Source organism: Plasmodium inui (genome assembly GCF_000524495.1).
Source record: "Plasmodium inui San Antonio 1 unplaced genomic scaffold supercont1.3, whole genome shotgun sequence".
NCBI lineage: Eukaryota > Apicomplexa > Aconoidasida > Haemosporida > Plasmodiidae > Plasmodium > Plasmodium inui.
In genome coordinates this window covers 1189686-1208001 of record NW_008481837.1, presented here as the reverse complement: position 1 = coordinate 1208001, position 18316 = coordinate 1189686, and the positions used below count along the sequence as shown (strand labels likewise).

Below are 18316 nucleotides of genomic sequence, written 5' to 3'. Positions count from 1 at the left end.
CCTTTTTCCTCTTTTTTTTTTTTTTTTTTGTTCGTCACCTTTTCGTCTTATTGTGTTTCCTCTTCCTTTTTAAAATGGCATTTAATAACATTTAACAGCATTTAACAACATTTAACAACATCTAGCACCATTTAATAACATTTTTTGGTTAACTTGGAGCGCGGACAATTCACGCAAAGCGCTTGCACAATTCGCGCCAACCGTTTGCACGCACATGGGGAAAAGGGGGAAGTTGCCAACACAGCGTAGTGACCACTCCGCGTTGTTATGAGTAGACATATACGTATCTTCGCTGAGTTCACAACGTGCAATGTGTTATGGAACAGGCGCAATTTTATTTTCTCCCCAATTGCAGACTTTCCTGCACTTAATTTTTGCTAACCGCGGAGAATTTTTTTCCCTCTCCAAAATTTCCCCATAATTGATACACAACAATCGGACAAACCGTGATTGTGCACGACTTGGAGTTCACCCCAGTTATACACCTCTACAAAATTGACTCAGACGGAAATGCCCACATTTTTAAAAACAGAAAATTTCTGTCAACATTTGCGAGTGAACCAACACGTGGCTCTTTAAGCGGAAGCGAAGGGGGGAGTGAAGAATAACATGATTTCTATTTATTTAGTTATTTAGCTATTTATTTCTTTTTTTCTTTTTTTTTTTCCCATTGTTCGGTCTTTTTGTAAAAATACAGAAATGCAAAGGAGGGTTTCCCCCTTTCACGTTATCATTCTGATAATAACAAATTGCTAATTAGGAATTGTCAAGCTTGTTGATTTCTCATGAATATTACGCCCCCGTCCCCCCGCATTTTTTCCCACCACTTGGAACATTGAGCAATTCATGGAAACAACGGCGAAAGATGGATGCAACCATGTCATGCAAAATGATGAAAATAAGCAGGTGATTCAGTGGCGTGTGTTCCTTAATTATTCATCGAAGCGTTTTTTTCCCCCTCTCTGTTATGACTTTTGCCGAGTTTCCCATATAATTAAGAATTTCCCTCCTCGTGCAGGAATATCTTGACTTTTCCGACGACTTTGTCTTCTTCTCCACCTGCCACAATTTCTCACCGGTAACGGAAGCGGGCACACACGAACGTACCGATGGATGTGTACCTACGTCTGTATGTTGCCCATAAGGCAGCACTAACCTCTGACTGACCGCTGATCTTCGACTGACCGCTCACCCCGCCTGCAGTACCACAAAGAGGGGTACCTAGAAAAGAGGTGTTCAACTTCCTGGTGCGGATACTCCAGAAGGTGGTTTCTTCTGAAAAACAAAAAGTTATATTACTTCAAAAGCAAAGAAAGCTTGAGGCCGTCGGGCGTCCTCGATCTAGAGCTGATCCACATGGACATTAACGTAAACGAGAAATATTTCTTCCGTGTGCGCTCCTAAACCTGTGGACGTATCGCACACTTTGTGCCTGAAATAAGGGAGTTAAATGTGAAGAAATGAATTAAGGAAAACACTGCATGCAGAGGAGATAGTCCAGAAGATACTCACAAAATGGACCAAATGTGGTTGCACCGCTTCACCAAAAATGAGGAAAACCTCCCGCAGAGAGGGAGGCTTACCCATAATGATGTATATTTTCTTTTTTTCCCCAACTGTGCAGTACGAACATGGGATAAAGCGGAAACGAAGTGGCGAAGACTGCTTTCTGTGTAACGCTAGAGAAAGCGCGCATACGGGGGAGGATTCTCCTGAAAAGATAATGTCACACTAGGAACGTCTTATAATAGCACGCACGCATGAATGTACCTCTGTATATCCACCTAAGCGATTTTACGCCGCACCTTCATTTTTTTTATTTATTTTTTTTTTTTTCCACTCAAAGACTGCATTGAATCGAGGATATACAACAACGACAACAAAAAGGAGTCGCTCCTAATTCTAACCCCCCGGAATACAGACCTCAGGTTTTATTTAAGGGTAAGCTTCAATACAAAAAAGGAATAGCTAATAAACAAAAGATGGGACCCCCCTCTGCGGAGATCTACCTGTATATGCGCCCCTTTTTCATCTTCAACGCCGGTAACGCCATTTTCCCCGCAGGGTGAAGACGCGGAAATATACGAGTGGTACAACTTGCTAAACAGCTCCATGACGAGCAATAAAATTATAAGTCAACCGAATTTTATCTTTTCGGAAAGTAACTTTTGGAAAATCGACAGAATATCGGTTGATGTATTCGAGTCGATTGCGGACACGGGCGATATAGTCTTATTCAGGTGATCATCTGGGGGGAAGTAACAAAGATGCGAAGCGAAGTGCATGGCTGATGCCTCTTGTGCGGTTTTATCCCTCCACCCTCCATTTTGCGCAAAATTTTAATTAAACCACAGACTCAGCTGGTGTGTATCACTTTCTTTCATCGTTCCTTCCTTTCATCCATCCTTCCTTCTTTTTTCGAACGAACAGGTCAAACGTGGCTTCTGCGAAGCTGCAGAGGATCATAACGAGGGGCGAGTATGATCACATCGGTATGATTCTCAGGAATGACAAAAATGGCATTTTTCTCCTGGAGGCCCTATCCAACATGGTAACGGCGTTCACATGTATTGTGTAGGTCTACGTGGGTAACTACACGATCGTCATGGGATACCCAAATATGCAACCACGGTTTAGGAACAACATGCTGGACTGCCGCCTTCGCTCACTCTGTGCATCCTTCCCAGGGAATCATCCTAACGCCATGGGAGCTTTTTAGAAAGAACCGGTGGAACGAGGCCTACACCCGGTTAGTTCATTTCACCCTTATCAACGAATGGGCACAAAGCGGTTATTTCCAAAAGGGACAAACATAAGACGCGTACATTTATCTGTGTCTATACATGCAAGTGGACGCTCAAAGGGTGCACACACGCACATATACAAACACACACATTCGAATTTCCATTTTTGTAGAATTGCTCTGAGACGCCTGACCTGGGACAACTCGGAAGAAAATCTTAAAAAGTTGCTTCACTTTCTAAAAAACACCATAGGGAAAAAATATAACCTGAAGATAATTAATTTTCTGGCCCCCAAAAGTGGTGCGTCGTATTTCTGAATATAATAGCGCCCTAGTCCGAACACATTTTTTTTGCTATCTGTACGAAGGGGTTTAACCCTTCAGCAGCGCCCATTTTGTACATTTCGATGGGTTTATTTTTGTTCCTATTTTTTTGCCTAGGTTTCTGCGTATGTTTTTTCGTATGTTTTTGCGTATGTTTTTGCCGATGCTTTTGTGTATGTTTTTGCCCATGCTTTTGCCTATCCTTATGTCTATACATTTCTTTTCTTTTTTCTTTCCACCCTACCCCCACCGCCGCAGATGACGCCGGCTATTTCTGCTCCGAGCTAATAGGAGAATGCTGGAAGGTGAGCATTTGAAAAAAAGTGGCGCACTGTCTCCACCCCCGGATGGATAAGTTAATTTTCGCATTTACTTCCACTCATCTTTGTGCGCGCATTAAGTTACATGGTTCCCCTTCCCTGGTGAGAATACAGATAATGGGTGTCATTCCTATAGACACAACATGCTCTCATATCTGGCCGAGTAAGTTACCGGTGCATGTTCCAGCCATGTGGACGCTCATTGGAAAGTGCATTCTTCGTGTGACTCACCGTGTGTATGGCGCCTCTTATGTTGATTACATGATGCGGCACCTCGATTGATGATCGGTCTGGGGAAATCTGCACAGTTTTAATCGAGAGAATTTATCTTCCCCCGGAAGATGCCCAAATTTTCTAAATAAAAAAGGGGAACCCTTTTTAATCCACACACCATATAATAGAGAAGCAAGATGACCCCTTCCTCGTTTAGGCAATTTTTCCGAAAAATTCGAAGAGAAAATGAAATTGCAGGAAGGATGCCAGCTAAATAATGAGCTATGCATAGACTTCACCCTTTGAGCAATTGTGGCAAGAGCATCCCAATAATTGGCCACTCAGGGGGGGGACTCTCCCTATCTTCCAAGCCTTCCCATTTTGGCATACCCTCCGTTGGTGCACTCCTATGTCGCATAAAGTGGGCATTTGTCTAGGCATGGACCAAGTATGTGTCCACAAATACATGTTTAGCTTTTTTTCTTTGTTTTTTCTTTCTTCTTTTTTCTTTCTTCTTTTTTCTTTCTTCTTTTTCTACTTCTTCTTTTTTTTTTTTTTTTTTTTTTAATTTTCCCTCACATGTGACATCCTTTAACTCGCGCGTGTGTGCAATAACGTCTTTTTGGTAAAAGCAAAATTTTCTCCTACACAGTGTAGCAGCACTGGGGAAACGAAAAAAAAAAAAAATACATATATATATGCATATGGCTCGCCAGTAAGAACTCCGCTAGAGTCATTGTAGCACAAGAGTAACACATAAACGTTCAAAAGAGGAGAAAAAAAGAAACACTTAACGAGTTAGTTACCCGCAAATTGTGCTGTAGTACCTGTATGTGGAAAAGAAAAAAAACTGTCTACATTCCTTCCTCGCATCCCTCAAATGAGTTTCACCTTTTCAATAGAGCAAAAGAACAAGTGAAAAAATAGAAATGTTACCTATCTGCATAAAACTCCCACACCGCATCGCACACTTGGTGACACACATTGCTGCGTTTCCTCCTTAGAAGGAAGATTCAAATCACTCGGTCGCATGTTAAACCTGGGGAGCCACACCAAAGCGGTCGAACAGGCATATCGCACCTGCGCCTACACCTGCACGCGAAAAGAAGACAGCCAGGAAGGGAAAAAATCCTGAGTAGGGAACAACAGAAAGGAGTGATCAACCTAAGGAAAGGAAAAATGGTCTCAGGGGTCAGGGTGTCAGACGAATGCATCTACGAATTTAACAAGCTGAAAGTGAAGCACCTACACAAGTACATACTTTTTCGAATCGAAAATTGCGAGGAAATCATAGTGGATGTGTTGCAGCAGGATTCAGATTTGAAGTCCTTCGAGGATATCATAATGGACATCAGAAACAATTTGAAATCGACGGAATGTAGATACATCATCGCAGGTGAGTCTGCACAAGTAACCAGATGGAAGCTCCTCCCAAGCGGACAGCCCCGCGCTAGGCTTACTACATTGCTAATTGGGGCATCCATCTGCTAACGTTACCCTCCCGGTTAGACCCGTTTATGTGCCTCTTTTTATGCCCCTCTTCCCCCCCCTTACAGATATGCCTATCCACACCCCTGAGGGCGTATTACGGAACAGAATTTACTTCATTTTTTGGTCCCCCGATTCTGCCAAGGCGAAGGAGAAAATGCTCTACGCAGCATCCAAAGAATCGCTTGTTCAAAAAATCAATGGCATCTTCAAAAGCCTAGAAATAACATGCGACATAGAAGAATTCGAGGAGGAGCTCCGGGCTATCATGATAAACACCTGAATGGATTGATCTGATCGGGGGATGACCTCACATTTCAATACAAAATGATTAGTTCTGCCACGGTGAGGGATTCCCACGTGGTATTGTGAATGTTTGATTTGTCCTTAAAAAAAAAAAAAGTTCAACTTATCCACAAGAGTAACTGTAATAACAATGGTGGCGATCACCACTATGTTCAGCGTGCTTTCCCCTTCAGTTGTCACCAAACGGTTCCTCATGAAGGCAGACTTCTGGGGGAGTAGGTCTACACACGTTGGATCCTAGGCGTCGCCATGTGTTTCCTCCCCATTTTAGTTAATCAAGAATATATTTTCTGCGCAAAGTGAAGAAGAAAAAAAAAAATAGTACAGACTAGAACAAGCTAGTACAAACTAGAATAAAGTAGAACAAACAACGCGCTGCATTTTTTAGCGAAACTTCGCATCCTTTGCGCAATTGCCCCAAGCGAAGTTACCATCTTGGTGCATCACATGGTCCTCTAGTTTTTTTTTGTGCATTCCCCTTTTAGACTTTTGATCCAGCAGACTCTGTCTCATCTTATGTTTCACATTCGTTGCCATGGATTCTAGCATCTGGAAAGTTGGGGAGAGCGAGTAGAGCGGCGGAGGGGTACAACGGTGGACAAATGCGTAGGTAAAACTACAGCGCAGGGGTGTCCTTATTTCCGGGGGTCCATTCGGATAAGCACGGAAGTATATATCACCAAACGCGTGCGCATTAAAGGGACACTTCCATAAGTAGAGAACACCACCTGTGTGTAGCCGTGGTGCCCCCCACACATTTTCTCCTCCTCATTACGCAAGAAAACCCGGGCAAAAAAAGAGGCACATATTTGCTAAATTTTATGCCCTTAATTTTGTGGATTCGGAGCAATATGTATAGGAACTGCAAGGCCAGGAACACTCTGTAAAAAAAAATGGTGCACGTAAAAAGGAGGGCTTCACGAAAACTGTCACGAGAGATGGGTTGGACAAAATTGCCACGTGATGGAAAGCGGATTGCCATCTCATTGTCAAATGATGGTCAGCTCATTGTCAGATGATGGTCATCTCATTGTCAGATGATGGTCAGCTCGTTGTCAGATGATGGCCAGCTCATGGGCAGCGGATTTCCAGCTGATGTTCCTCCCCTCCCTCACGTACAAATTCAGGGAAAAGCTGAAAATGGTGGTGGCCAGTATGCGCCCATTAGTCCCACTAAACGTGCTGACTACGTAAGAGAATATTCCTACACAAGTGAGAAGCAGTTTCATATTATGAATGTGCATGCTTTTGTCCCTATGCGAATGTAGAGATGGGATGCCGCGTGTATCTTGGTCTCTCTTTCTCTCTCTTGCGAGTATACGCTCATTTGTCTGCACAGCTTAACCGCAAAAGGACAGGAGGGACACGCAACTGAAGGTTACGACGTTGGCTTGAGGTGGGGAACGAGGAGGAGTTTCATTTCGCGAGGGGAACACACCAAGGATGAAATGAGAAAATAAATATACATGCGTTATGCTGCACATGTGTGCGCGTAGATCCAGACGCGGGGTTCTCACGTAGACTCGCCCAGTAACATAGGCTGGCACGGAAACGCTGTGATGGCGTCCCTGTCTGTTACTTAAAAATAGACCAGTGCTGAGGGGATTCCACTTATGCGCTAAAAATAAAAAAAAAAAAAAAAAACACAAACTTGTTCCTTTTACCATGCGGTGTCAAAGCTGAAAGCAGATGAAATCCCCCAATTGGTCCACCTGCACTCCCTGTTTGGTCATTTAAGAACAAATGCGTGGAATCTACAAAGAAAAAAAGAAATAAATAAATAGCAAATAATGAATTCCAAATAATGAATGCCAAATAATGAATGCCAAATAATGAATACCAAATAATGAATGCCAAATAATGACGAGGGGACTTCCTCCCAAAGTGCCAACTCCAAAGACACGCATAACCCACTGGCACCCCGCGCAGAATCGAATTACTTTGAAAAATGGTTGAGGAGAATAAAAAGGTTAACACTTGCGCTATTATAATAACGAGCCAGAGTCCTGCGATCCGTTAAGGCGGCAATGGTGAAAACGTGCGGAATGGGGCAAGTTTGTGTGCGTGTTGACATGGGTAACACGTTGAATCCCTCCCCTCTCAAATTACACGGAACAGAAACGAACCAGATGTAAGGCAAAATAACTTGTACACATTTGAACTCCTTAAATTGTCTGCCAAGAATGTGATCTGCGGAAAGGGGTAAGGGGGGAAGCAGGGTCCCCAAATGGAGCATGCGATCATATCGGGAGAATGCCCCTTGGACAGCGGCCCTTTTGGAAGCGGTTCATGGGAAGGCAGCCCATTTGGTGGTGGCCCACCAATTTTATGCCCCCCTTACCATCAAAAGACTTATGGCCACCACTATAGACCCAACTAGGATGAGCGTAATCGAGGCATTTTCAATACAACTTTGCAGAGAGCTCATGTCATCTTTTTTTTTCTTTTCAATTTTGTTTTCATACTTGGGGGTGGAGCTATAGAACAAATAATTCAGCATCATCGTGTCTTTCGCGAGTTGGACGGAAAAGGAAAGCAATTCAAAAAAATAAACAGCAAAACAGCAAAACGGGAGAACAAAATTCGAAGTAGACACAATAATCCAAAGTTTTGATGCTCCTTAACAAGTGAAGCACCCCTTTGGAGAAACAACCTTTTAACAAGCGCGCCCAAGAGAAACGAATCCGGTGAGATGAATTTAACCAATGTGAGAAACGGAAAATTTTGCAACAGTAGGAAATATACCAAGGGGAAAATCGGCCACGAGCAAAAGTAGTTTCCAAAAAAAAAAAAAAAAAAACTCGCGTCTGCAACGCAATGCACTTATATGAAGATACCACATGTGTATATACATTCGCCTGAACAACATTCACAGGTAGGAGGTTCCGCATTTAATTAACCCCTCAAATGAATGACTTCCCCCTTGGTGTTATTTTACGGGGTTATCCGCCAAAATTGGAGAACCCCAAAAAAAAGACTTCAAAAGGGATACCACATATTCGCCTACCAATTTGAGGTTGAAAAGTGCGCTTAATGAGGTCAATCATACAGCCAAGTTTGGGCAAAAAAAAAAAAAAAAAACCACATAACCAAATTGGGGAAGTTCAAACGGTCGACGCATTGGTACCTATGTCGAGATAAATGAACATGGCTATGCTCCCGCTTTTAATTCCCCAAAAGGGTTATGCCAACTCACACTGGCCTTCTTAAAAGGCACGCGTTAAAAGGGCCCCCCCCCGCCAGAAACAAAAGTGGTAAAAGGTATTCCACTGAACGTTGTGCACATTTACGTGCAGATGTTCCCCTTGCACCACCTCCGTGAAATGCACCCAAACAGTTGTAAAAAGTAACTCAATAGGTTAATCAAAATGAATGTCCACTTAGCATGTCCTAACCGCACGTGTGCTGACGGTGAAATACATCATATTACAGTTCTCCTCACAAAAAAAAAAGAAAAAACGAAAAAATTATCGCTCATGCGTCAGAATCAATTTGACCTACTCTTCCTGAACAGTGCAACCATTTTAGGTAAACATGTTGGGATTCATGAAGTCTAAGGTTGCCTGAATGATTGCATTTGGATTGCCCTTAAAAATGGTCAGGTCATTATTTTGTGCATTTTTTATTTTAATTTTCGTTTTTTGTTCTCGCGGTTTACGTATCTTTTTCTTGGATGTGCTTTCCATGGCCGCGGGGTCATTCGGGGGATTGACGCCACTCGTGGCATTATGAGGGGCTCCCACATTCTGCGCTGCGTCAACACTTTGCCCCGCTTCAACACTCTGCACCACCTGATCAGTCACCGCATTCCCACTCTGGTTTTTACTCTTCCTAGGTTTCACCCGTTCATATTTCCTCCTCGGTTTAGCAATTTTGGGTTCTGTCTCAGCACCTTCATTATTTTTGTTGGTCTTTCTTTTCCTTGAGGTCTTCGGTTTGCCCTCAGTCTTATCCCCCTCTACAATGTCATTTTTAGATTTGGCTTTTCCTGTCTTTGCTTTATTTTCCAACTTGACGGCTAATTTCTTTTCATTGTAGCCCATATACCTCATGTATACTTTTTCGAAATGACTTCTTGTCTCTTCATTATCAGGGACCATGTCGAAATGCAGGTGGTTGATAAACAGTGCTTGTTGTTCCCTGATGGAAAAAAAAAAAAACCAAGGAAAGAACAGAACATGTGGGCGTGTGGGCATTTCCACATAAGCGGCAACTCATATGCTGTGCATACAAGTGGAGACCCCCTTCATGTGTGCGCTTGCTAATAATGGCTACTACGTGGAGTCCACTTCTAAGAGGGGGCATGGAACAAACACAGCGAATAAACAACTTCCTTTGGAAGAGCGACACGGGGGGGTTGCCCTCACGGAAGACACACACACATGCCTCACTCCCTTACCTCCATTTTATGGTAAACAGTTTGTTACAGAACTCAGAATTTAGAATGTTTTTGTAATCGTAGGGGGTGATTTGCGTCAGGAGCCTCTTCTGGTTATAGCCGACCTAAGAAGTGGGCACGAGATGGGGGTATGCGAAAAAGTGGCATCAACCGGGAAGCATCACCATGTATGCACGTTCGTTCATACGTGCATGTGCACACTGTGCGGGCAAGTCCCCTCGGGCGCCTTCCAAACGAGGGTCCACTCCCCATGGTGCATGGCAGAAGGAGGGGCACAAATTTGACGCAATTGTCCGCCACTCTCGCCAATCCGTTTCGACTCTCCCTAATTCGTCGCCATTCTCACCAATCCCTTGCCACTCTTTCCGATTTGCCGCCACTTTCACCAATCGCCGCCTGGGGCGCTCAACAACTTACAAAGGCAAACTCGCTGGCCTTGGTCCGCGCCGTCTCAAAGTCGAGCAGGCTCTCCGTCGTGGAATTCTTCGACGTGATGGTGTTTATAGTTTTGAGTAACTAAAATGGAGGAAGGGAGAGCGTGAAGTTTCGTACGTGACATTGGTGGGGAAATTAAATGACCACTCGCTACACACATGCAGCTATATCAGATGGGGGGATGCATCCCCCTTTTGCGCCCGGCCTCAAAGATACGAAAGGCGAAAGGAAAGTGACGTGTTGTTGATCGCAAAAATTACATCTAAAGATTTGTCCTCCGAGAAGGGATCCTTGTTTTTGTTTTTCCTCCTCCTCTTTTTGGGCTTCATTTGGCTCTTCAAGTGTTCCACCTGCGCAGAAAAAAAAAAAAAAAAAAAAAAAAAAAAAAAAAAAAAAAAAAAAAAAAAAAAAAAAAAAAAAAAAAAAAAAAAAAAAAAAAAAATAAAAATAAAAATAAATGACATGGTAGGCCATCTCTACACAGGAAGACAAACTGAGGCACACATTTATGGACCCTTTTACGGACCCCTTTTACGCACTTACAATTTTGTCGTCAATGGTCCTCTGCTTGAAGTAGGCAATCAAGGGGGCTATGTTCTACATGAAGGGGAAGAGGGAAAAAATCATGCGTTTGGCACAAAAAAAGGGGTGCACCCGAATGCAATATACAGACACATTCACAGATCGATGTAAAATGCCAAGTGGGAAAAGAAAAACCCACCTGATGCACGAACAGCCGAGTGTCCTTAAACCTAGACTGCGAATTGTTCCTGTTCTTTGTCAACAGATGGAAGTATTGGTCCAGCCTATACTTGCTGGAAAATTGGATCAGCGGCCACATCAACTGCAGCCGATCCCTAAAGGCTTTCTTCAACATATCTACAATTTTTTCTACGTTATTTATAACGCACATAAATCCTAAAGTGTTCTTCATATTCTGTACGCATATGTATATCCTCTTCATTATAATCATGTCTATTTTTTGTATGTCTAATTTATTCATGAAGAAGGAGAAGTTCAATCTTTTTAGGTTACTTACATCCCTCTTTTTGAACAAGAACAAAAGTTCTCTGTTATTATTTAAATTTTCGTTTAAGGCTATTATATCATTCATGTTCTTCTTTCTGAACACCTTATTTACGCAAAAGCTGAACCGTTTGTATTTCTTCTTAATAGCATTGATTGCATTTAATCTGATATTTTCACTTAAGTTATTGTTGACAATATGGGAGCCCTTCATGCTAGGGTAAAGCATATTGCCTTGTTGGAGGAAAAGTTTCTTCAATTGTTTGTTTCTTCGCGTGAGAAGATTGGATTTCTCGATGCTATACCGGTTGTCCGCATGGGCACCACGTTCACATTCTACGGCGTGCATTTGCCCATTTTGGTACCTCTCAATCTGCTCTTTTTCTTCCTCTTCTGCTTCCGCTTCTTTCCCCTCCTCCAATTGCATTTTCTTCGTCCTGTTTCTACCCCTACGATCTGACTCCTCTTTCTTCACTCCTTCCTTCGTTGTAGCCTTTTTCTTTGACTCACTGGGCTGCTTACTGTAGGCCTTTCTCTTCCTTTTGCTCATCTCCTTATTGTAATCTTCGACCATGCAATTTAGCAGATACGTGGCCGAAACGTCTTCATTATCCCCTGCGCACTCAGCTTCCACACCATTTGGATACTTCTCTTCAATTGAGTTCTCGTTTCCTTTCACCTCAACAGAAAGGTCGCTCACCATGTTCATGTCGCCGTTCTGAGAAAAAATGCTATCCCCATTTTGGGCACTTATCGTATCCTCATTGATACTCAGAGGGTCATTCTTTTTTTTTTTCTTTTTCTTCTCCTTTTCCATGTAGATGCTGTCCAATGCTGATGTTGGTATGTCTCTTTTATCTTCTAACGCCAAATTGTTATTATCTTTTTTTTTCCTATACTTTTTCACTTTTCCATTTTTACCTGAACTGTTCATATCATTTAACTTGCTACCAAGTTGGTACAGATCATTTTCATTCCTTTGAGAGTTCCCTTGCCAACTCATTGTGTCACATAAGCTGGCCATTCCTCTCTCAATTGAATTCTCGTTTCCTTTATAAACAGAGCTGTATTCATTTTCACTGTTTATGAGGCTCGTTTCTGTGTTCCCAATGTTACCCTTCAGAATGAGATTCATCACATCACTGGCGTTTTCACTAACGATCGATCCATTTGCATTGAGAAAGTAGCTATGTGTTGCTTGCCCCGCTTGCGCACTGTCTGCAGGTACCATTTGTGCTTGTTCGCTTATCAACAGTTGGGGTGTGCTAGCATTGGCGAGGGGGTTTTTTTTGCTTGTTCTTGGTTTTCTCGGCTTCTTCGTCTTTCCGCTGATCGCCGTATTGGCCACCTTACCGTTGTCCTTATCGCAGTTGCTGGTGTCGTCGGGGTTGAGGGTAATTTCACATTTCACGCTGCTCTCCACATTGGCAATGCTTTCTAGGTTGATGCGGTCCTCCGCGTTGGCCTCGCTTTCTATGCTTCCGCTGCTGTCGATTTGCGCGCCGTTGTCATTCTCCGTGGTAGGGTCCTTCTTCGCGGGTTTCTCCTTCGTGCCTCTTTCCTTGACGGCTCCCTCCTTCTTCGCCTTCCTAGCACTGTTGTCATTCTTTCTCCGCCTTCCCTTCCCCGTTTTCTCGACTTCCCCAAGAGCGGCGTTCGGAGCGGGCCCACTTTCAAAGCTAAAGTTTTTTATGAGCTCATTAAAATTGCTATTTATATTGTTGAGTAGCTTATTGTCGATGTGGCCGTCGCTGTACCCACTGCTAGCGCAAGCTGTCGCATTGGGGGCATTCGCCACATTGGTCACATTGGCTGCATTAGCGGTATTAGAAGCAGGAGCAGTATTAGCAGTTTTAGCAGCATTAGCAGTATTAGCAGCATTAGCGACGCTCGTGATGCTCGCGGCATAGTCCCCAGTTCCCACCACGCCGGGGCTAAAGCCTCTCAAGTGCTTCCTCTGCAGCGCGAGCGCACCACTCATAATGTGTGCATAGCTTAGCAAGGAATAATCCTCTAACTGGAAAATCAACTCGTTCAGCTTACTGGGGTAGTAACTATTAAAGAGGGGCAAAAAGGCAGCATACTTATTTTTATTTTCACTGAATTCTTTATTTAGAAACAGCCAAACGAATTTGGGGTCAACATTCATTTGATCCTTCCCTAATAATTGCTCCCTCTGCAGATATTGCTCCCTCTGTAGAGACTGCTCCTTATACATTTCGTTGTTTCCCTGTTGCGCTACCATGTGGGTTAAATTGTGATTAATCTGTTTGTTTGCCTCGCCTCCAATGTAACAGTGTGTAGTTCCCTGGGCACCATTACTCAAGTTCGCATCGCGTAAGATCTGCCCAATATTATTTTCTCTAAACTGCCCATTCACGAAATCGTTCATCCTTGTGTTACCATCTGACACGTTGGGGTTATACCTAACCCCTTTTACAATGTTAGGGTTAACTGTACCGTCTACGTGGTTGCCGTTCCTCATTTTTATATTTTCCCTTTCACCCCAGTTGCTACTTACGTCACGAACCTCCGCTGGTGTGTCTGGATTAAAACTGTTGTAATAGTCAGTCTGAGGAGACCTGTTAATGGGGTTATTCAAATAGTTAGCACTTGCATACGTGCTCATCACACCATTGTTCATATTTTCATGTGCCACACTCGAACTGATGTAGAACCCGTTTCGATCCTCAGTAAGATATTCACTTGTTTGACCCACCTCGCTGTTTTCCTGCCCTGATTGGTAACTACTTCCCGGATCGGTTGATTCCATCCTTTTTTTTTTTCTCTTTTTTTCGTCATTTTTTGCATTTTCCGCATTATTCACTTTTAGCTTTCTCTTCGAAATCTTGTTATTCAATGGATCGTTAATCATTTGTGCACCGTTTCCCCAATCAGCTATGTGATTATCCAAATGGCTACTCGGCACGTCCTGTAAAGGATTCGCATCGCTGTTCGTTATCATATTCTGTTCAGAGTTATTTTGCGCATTTTTGCTTTTTCTTTTGGTACCCTTGGGGGGGGTGTCCTGTTCCATCCCCTGCTCTTTGCTTTCCTCCTTTCTCTTTCTCTTTTTCGTTTTCTCCAATGAAACAGAGTTATTATTCATCAAGGGATTGGTGTCCTCTTTCGGGTCACCTATGACGTTGTTAGTTTTTCCATTTTCTGCTTTATCTCCTTGGACGTTATAGGCGTCATACTGGCGGATGGAAACATTCTTGTCTTCCACTCCTGGTATACTTCCTGCGCTCTGCAAGAAACTACTAGCGCTTAGCAGATTCGCATTCTGCTCATTGGCGCAGGCATTTGGGTTCATCTGTGCCTTTCTGCTGTGGACGTAGCCGGGGGGGTCACTCTTCAGCCCGCTATTCATGCCGCTGTTCATGCCGCTGTTCATGCCGCCGTTCATGCTACAGTTCACGTTGTGTATTCCCTGAACCTTTCCTCCTGCATTTGCGTTACCGTCGAAATTGCTACCGGCGTTGTGTGCACTGTAGGGGTCTTGACTTAGATTATTTTTTCCATTTTCTACGAGGAACCCATGCTGGTTCTTCGACGCTGGACTGGGACGCATGTCACTCCTAAGGTGGTTATGCAGGACCGGTGTGTTACTAACGACACTGTTGTTACTTTTACCTTTTGTTTCATTTAGCTCGTTTGGGTTAACTTTGCTACTACTCTTTTGGTAGCTCTTCGTTTTCGACGACTCAATGGTTATTGCGCTGCTGGGGCTGTTCCCACTGACTTGCATAATTTCCACGTCATCCGTATTGTGGCCGCTGCTGACACCAAGGTTTCTCATCGCGCCTGGGTAACGGCTCAAATTGGGGCTTAAAGTTGAGCTCAAATTTGAGCTCAAATTCCTTTCACCACCTGCGTCGTTTGCGCTACCTCTGTTTAGATTCCCCATGGAACTTTTTAAATTGCTCATGTTGTAATTGGCTCCGTTGAGATTTGCCATGGCGGTCATCCCGCCCATGCCGCTCACAGAGTGAATATTGTTCCTACCACCGTTGCTACTCCCCATCACAGGATAACCGTGGGCACCGCCCAACGGGGCCAAGTTCCTATTCAGGTTACTTCTCACATGGTGTAAGCCTTTATTTACGTTTCCCGGGGCGCTGTCGTTTAGTTTATTCCCGTTGATAAGCATAACATCGGGCACTCCACTGCCCACCTCACCAGGTATAACATTCTTCACATGGTACGAGTTCATACTGGCGTGCATAGTACTCAAATTTGTAAATGGCTTACCAATGCTAAAAGCAGCACCGTTAACCATGCCAGTGTTCCTCCCTATTACGCTATTCAACCGGCCAGACGCATTAACATGAGAATTAAAATCCACCGTGTTTATTCTACTTAAGTTGTTAACATTGTTGATGCTGTTGGTGGTGCCCACATTAGCATTACTGCTCAAGTCAGGTGCCATGAGTCCATTTTTTACAACTGCCTCATTATTATTTTGTATAACAGTGCGATAAGTTATTTGGGAAAAGTTCCCCACATTTTCATCCGCCCGTCCTTTGACGTTACTGGGAAAGTTGCTATAATTGGTGGCACTGAACGGTTTGTTTAGGACGTCATTCCTGTCGTGGACTAAACTGTCACCTGCCTTCCACATCGAATTTATCATCTTGACATTATTCATCATTGGCTGGCTGTTCTTACTTCCATACGTACTCTTGCTGAAGCCATTATTACTATAGGGCATATTGTGTTGGTTGTAGAACGTGTGATTATTTGGTGGATAATTAATGGTAGAAGATTTGGAAAAATTGTTCATGACATTATTTGTAGTTCCTCCTCTGTTGCTCTGACTCATCGGTGCCCCATTCGATGGATTGTGACTCCTGTCTTGCATACCCCTGGAGAACATGCTCCCATTGTTACTGGTTATCGGGTAGCTGGGGGGATTTTCATTGCTTACACCTGTGTCATTGTTTACTGTGCTGTTTCGGTAGCTGCCGTTGTTCTGGGATGGGTATTGGTTATTCGGCTTCATCTTTACTTTCTACCTGTTGGAGCCAAATGCGAGGTTAGTGGAGCTGCACAGGAGGCTTCTCTCACTGTGCGGCTAGCCCACCAAATTGGTGAGCTATTATTGAACGTATGGCAGTTAATTTAAATAGCTGCCACGACTCCTAGAGATGTCCTCATTTTTCTTTTCTTTTTTGACACAAAATTGAATTTTCATCGACACACCATTGTGTGATTATGTGTCTGAATATGGGGCACGTCCCCTTTTGTAAGCCACGTCGTAAACCGTTGCGCAAGCTGGTAAACCTGTAGCGCGTTGGTTGTTTTGCCCGAGCTGGTGCTTCCCCCGATTTGCTATCACCAAACGGATGGATTGTTCACTCACTTCGACGGAGAAAATGCCTCTTATAGCATCCCTTCTCTTCTCATTAATGGGGAAAAAAAAAATGATTGCATTTTTTCGTCATAAGGAGGAATTCACTCCATCAAGATACTATTCAGTATTCTGACTATTCGTTATTTTTCACATCACGCAGAAAGAAATGCTGGGGATATTTTTATTTTAAACACCAATTGAAGAAAAAAAAAAAAAAAAATCAATCACGCATGGGGGAAATTTTTTATACGCATAAAGCAAAATATAAAATGGGGGAAAAAAAAAAGTAGCAGTAAAGGAAGAAATAAAAATACCATGGAAAAATGCATGAAGAGGTAGGCATTTTTTGCGACCTCACTTTTATTATTTTTTCCTTTCCCTCGTGAAAGTGAAAAATGGCACACGCGCGTCACCCGATGGCATTCCAAATGCACATAAGGTTGATTCGCTAGGCGCCTGTAATAAGATAGCACGCACGAATACACGCGCATACCTCCCCAGGAATGTTTCCTCCGTTGTGAAATTATTCAGAGAAATGCCTGATAATTGCGACTGCCAGAAAGTGACAGCCATATGGCAGCTAAGTCACAGTTACGTGATCGTGGCATGCTGTCACGCTTTTTTTCCTCCCTACAAAAAAACGGATTGAGACGACCAACAGAAGAGGGAAGTCGTATTCACGCGAAGTAAGAAGGGAGCTTCTTCTGCGTCCCCTTTCTTTTTTTTCCTAAAAGTTTCCACAAGGCGGTCTCAGCTTTGCGCAGTAGTGAAAAATTCCAATCGCGCAGTCGCCCAATTTGAACCGCGCACCTGCCACTTGCTCATTTGTAAAATCTTAAAAGCAAACGCGTCTGCTCGGGCGGGTACGGGGCCAACGTGATTCCCACAAACGCGTTGGTGCTATCTTCAACTATATTTTCTTAAATTACACCGTTCCAAAGTTAAAAAAAAAGGAAAGTAAAAAGACGCAAAATTGCCTAAAATTAATGAAGCATAAATTATATCGTACAAAACCACATGTAAAACACGCGTAAAAATGTGCATATAAAAAGAAAGAAAGAAAAAAAAACTTTTTAAAAGGAACATGGAAACTAATATATGTTTGTATTTAGTAGGACAAATTAAATTGAGAACAGAAATCTCATATATATGCTCGATGGAAAAAAACAACTAGCATATGCAATTTTCTCCAATTCGTTCTACACATCCAGATTTGCACGTGTTTCTGCACGCGCGTAGGTCCTCATACACATACGTACGTGCATACAGTGTGCACATCATATTCCCATTAACACATCTTCCACATAAGGGGCGGGGTGGCGGTGTGCTGTAACCACCAATAGAACCACGCTTAATATGCGTGTGCAAGGGGGAGGGCCAGGGGCTTCATTAAACGCTACATATACATATATATCATACAACCTCTACAATCATATTTAAAATAGATTCTCCAAAAATGTAAAAGAAAAAAGAAACATCGGTGAAAAAGGGAGAGATGGGGCGAAAAAAGGATGAAAACGGGAGAAATGCAAAAAAAAAAAAATTACATGAAATAAAAAAAAAAAAATTAACGACCCAGGGTTGCTGCGTGGGGATTATTCAAAGACGGAACAAAGTGCGGGTATTTTGGGCCTGCAAAGGGAAGGAATAGGGAAAAAAGAAAAAGAAAAAAATGAATGTTCTATAGGACGTATGTACATAATGAT

The 18316-nt window shown here is 43.1% G+C and overlaps 4 protein-coding genes across 4 annotated transcripts; 2 read left to right on the top strand and 2 right to left on the bottom strand.

The window, feature by feature from the left end:
* Positions 1-846: 846 nt before the first annotated feature.
* On the top strand, positions 847-3061 carry C922_01103 (hypothetical protein; the record flags this gene model as incomplete). Its single annotated transcript, XM_008816711.1, has 9 exons — positions 847-906; positions 1019-1078; positions 1204-1368; positions 1625-1673; positions 1847-1941; positions 2065-2240; positions 2431-2551; positions 2688-2749; positions 2917-3061. 9 exons carry the CDS (start codon positions 847-849, stop codon positions 3059-3061), a joined length of 933 nt encoding a protein of 310 aa, XP_008814933.1.
* A 1718-nt stretch (positions 3062-4779) lies between these two features.
* C922_01102 (cofilin/actin-depolymerizing factor like 2) lies at positions 4780-5371 on the top strand (the record flags this gene model as incomplete). The annotated part of the gene is made up of 2 exons (XM_008816710.1): positions 4780-4996; positions 5157-5371. 2 exons carry the CDS (start codon positions 4780-4782, stop codon positions 5369-5371), a joined length of 432 nt encoding a protein of 143 aa, XP_008814932.1.
* A 407-nt stretch (positions 5372-5778) lies between these two features.
* C922_01101 (hypothetical protein) lies at positions 5779-7897 on the bottom strand (the record flags this gene model as incomplete). Its single annotated transcript, XM_008816709.1, has 9 exons — positions 5779-5943; positions 6170-6275; positions 6514-6598; positions 6740-6784; positions 6974-7012; positions 7107-7148; positions 7335-7400; positions 7521-7584; positions 7736-7897. The coding sequence occupies 9 exons, from the start codon at positions 7895-7897 to the stop codon at positions 5779-5781; spliced, it is 774 nt and encodes a 257-aa protein (XP_008814931.1).
* A 1021-nt stretch (positions 7898-8918) lies between these two features.
* Positions 8919-16259, bottom strand: C922_01100 (hypothetical protein; the record flags this gene model as incomplete). The annotated part of the gene is made up of 6 exons (XM_008816708.1): positions 8919-9534; positions 9794-9897; positions 10211-10309; positions 10489-10578; positions 10772-10825; positions 10950-16259. The coding sequence occupies 6 exons, from the start codon at positions 16257-16259 to the stop codon at positions 8919-8921; spliced, it is 6273 nt and encodes a 2090-aa protein (XP_008814930.1).
* Between the last annotated feature and the right edge of the window lie 2057 nt (positions 16260-18316).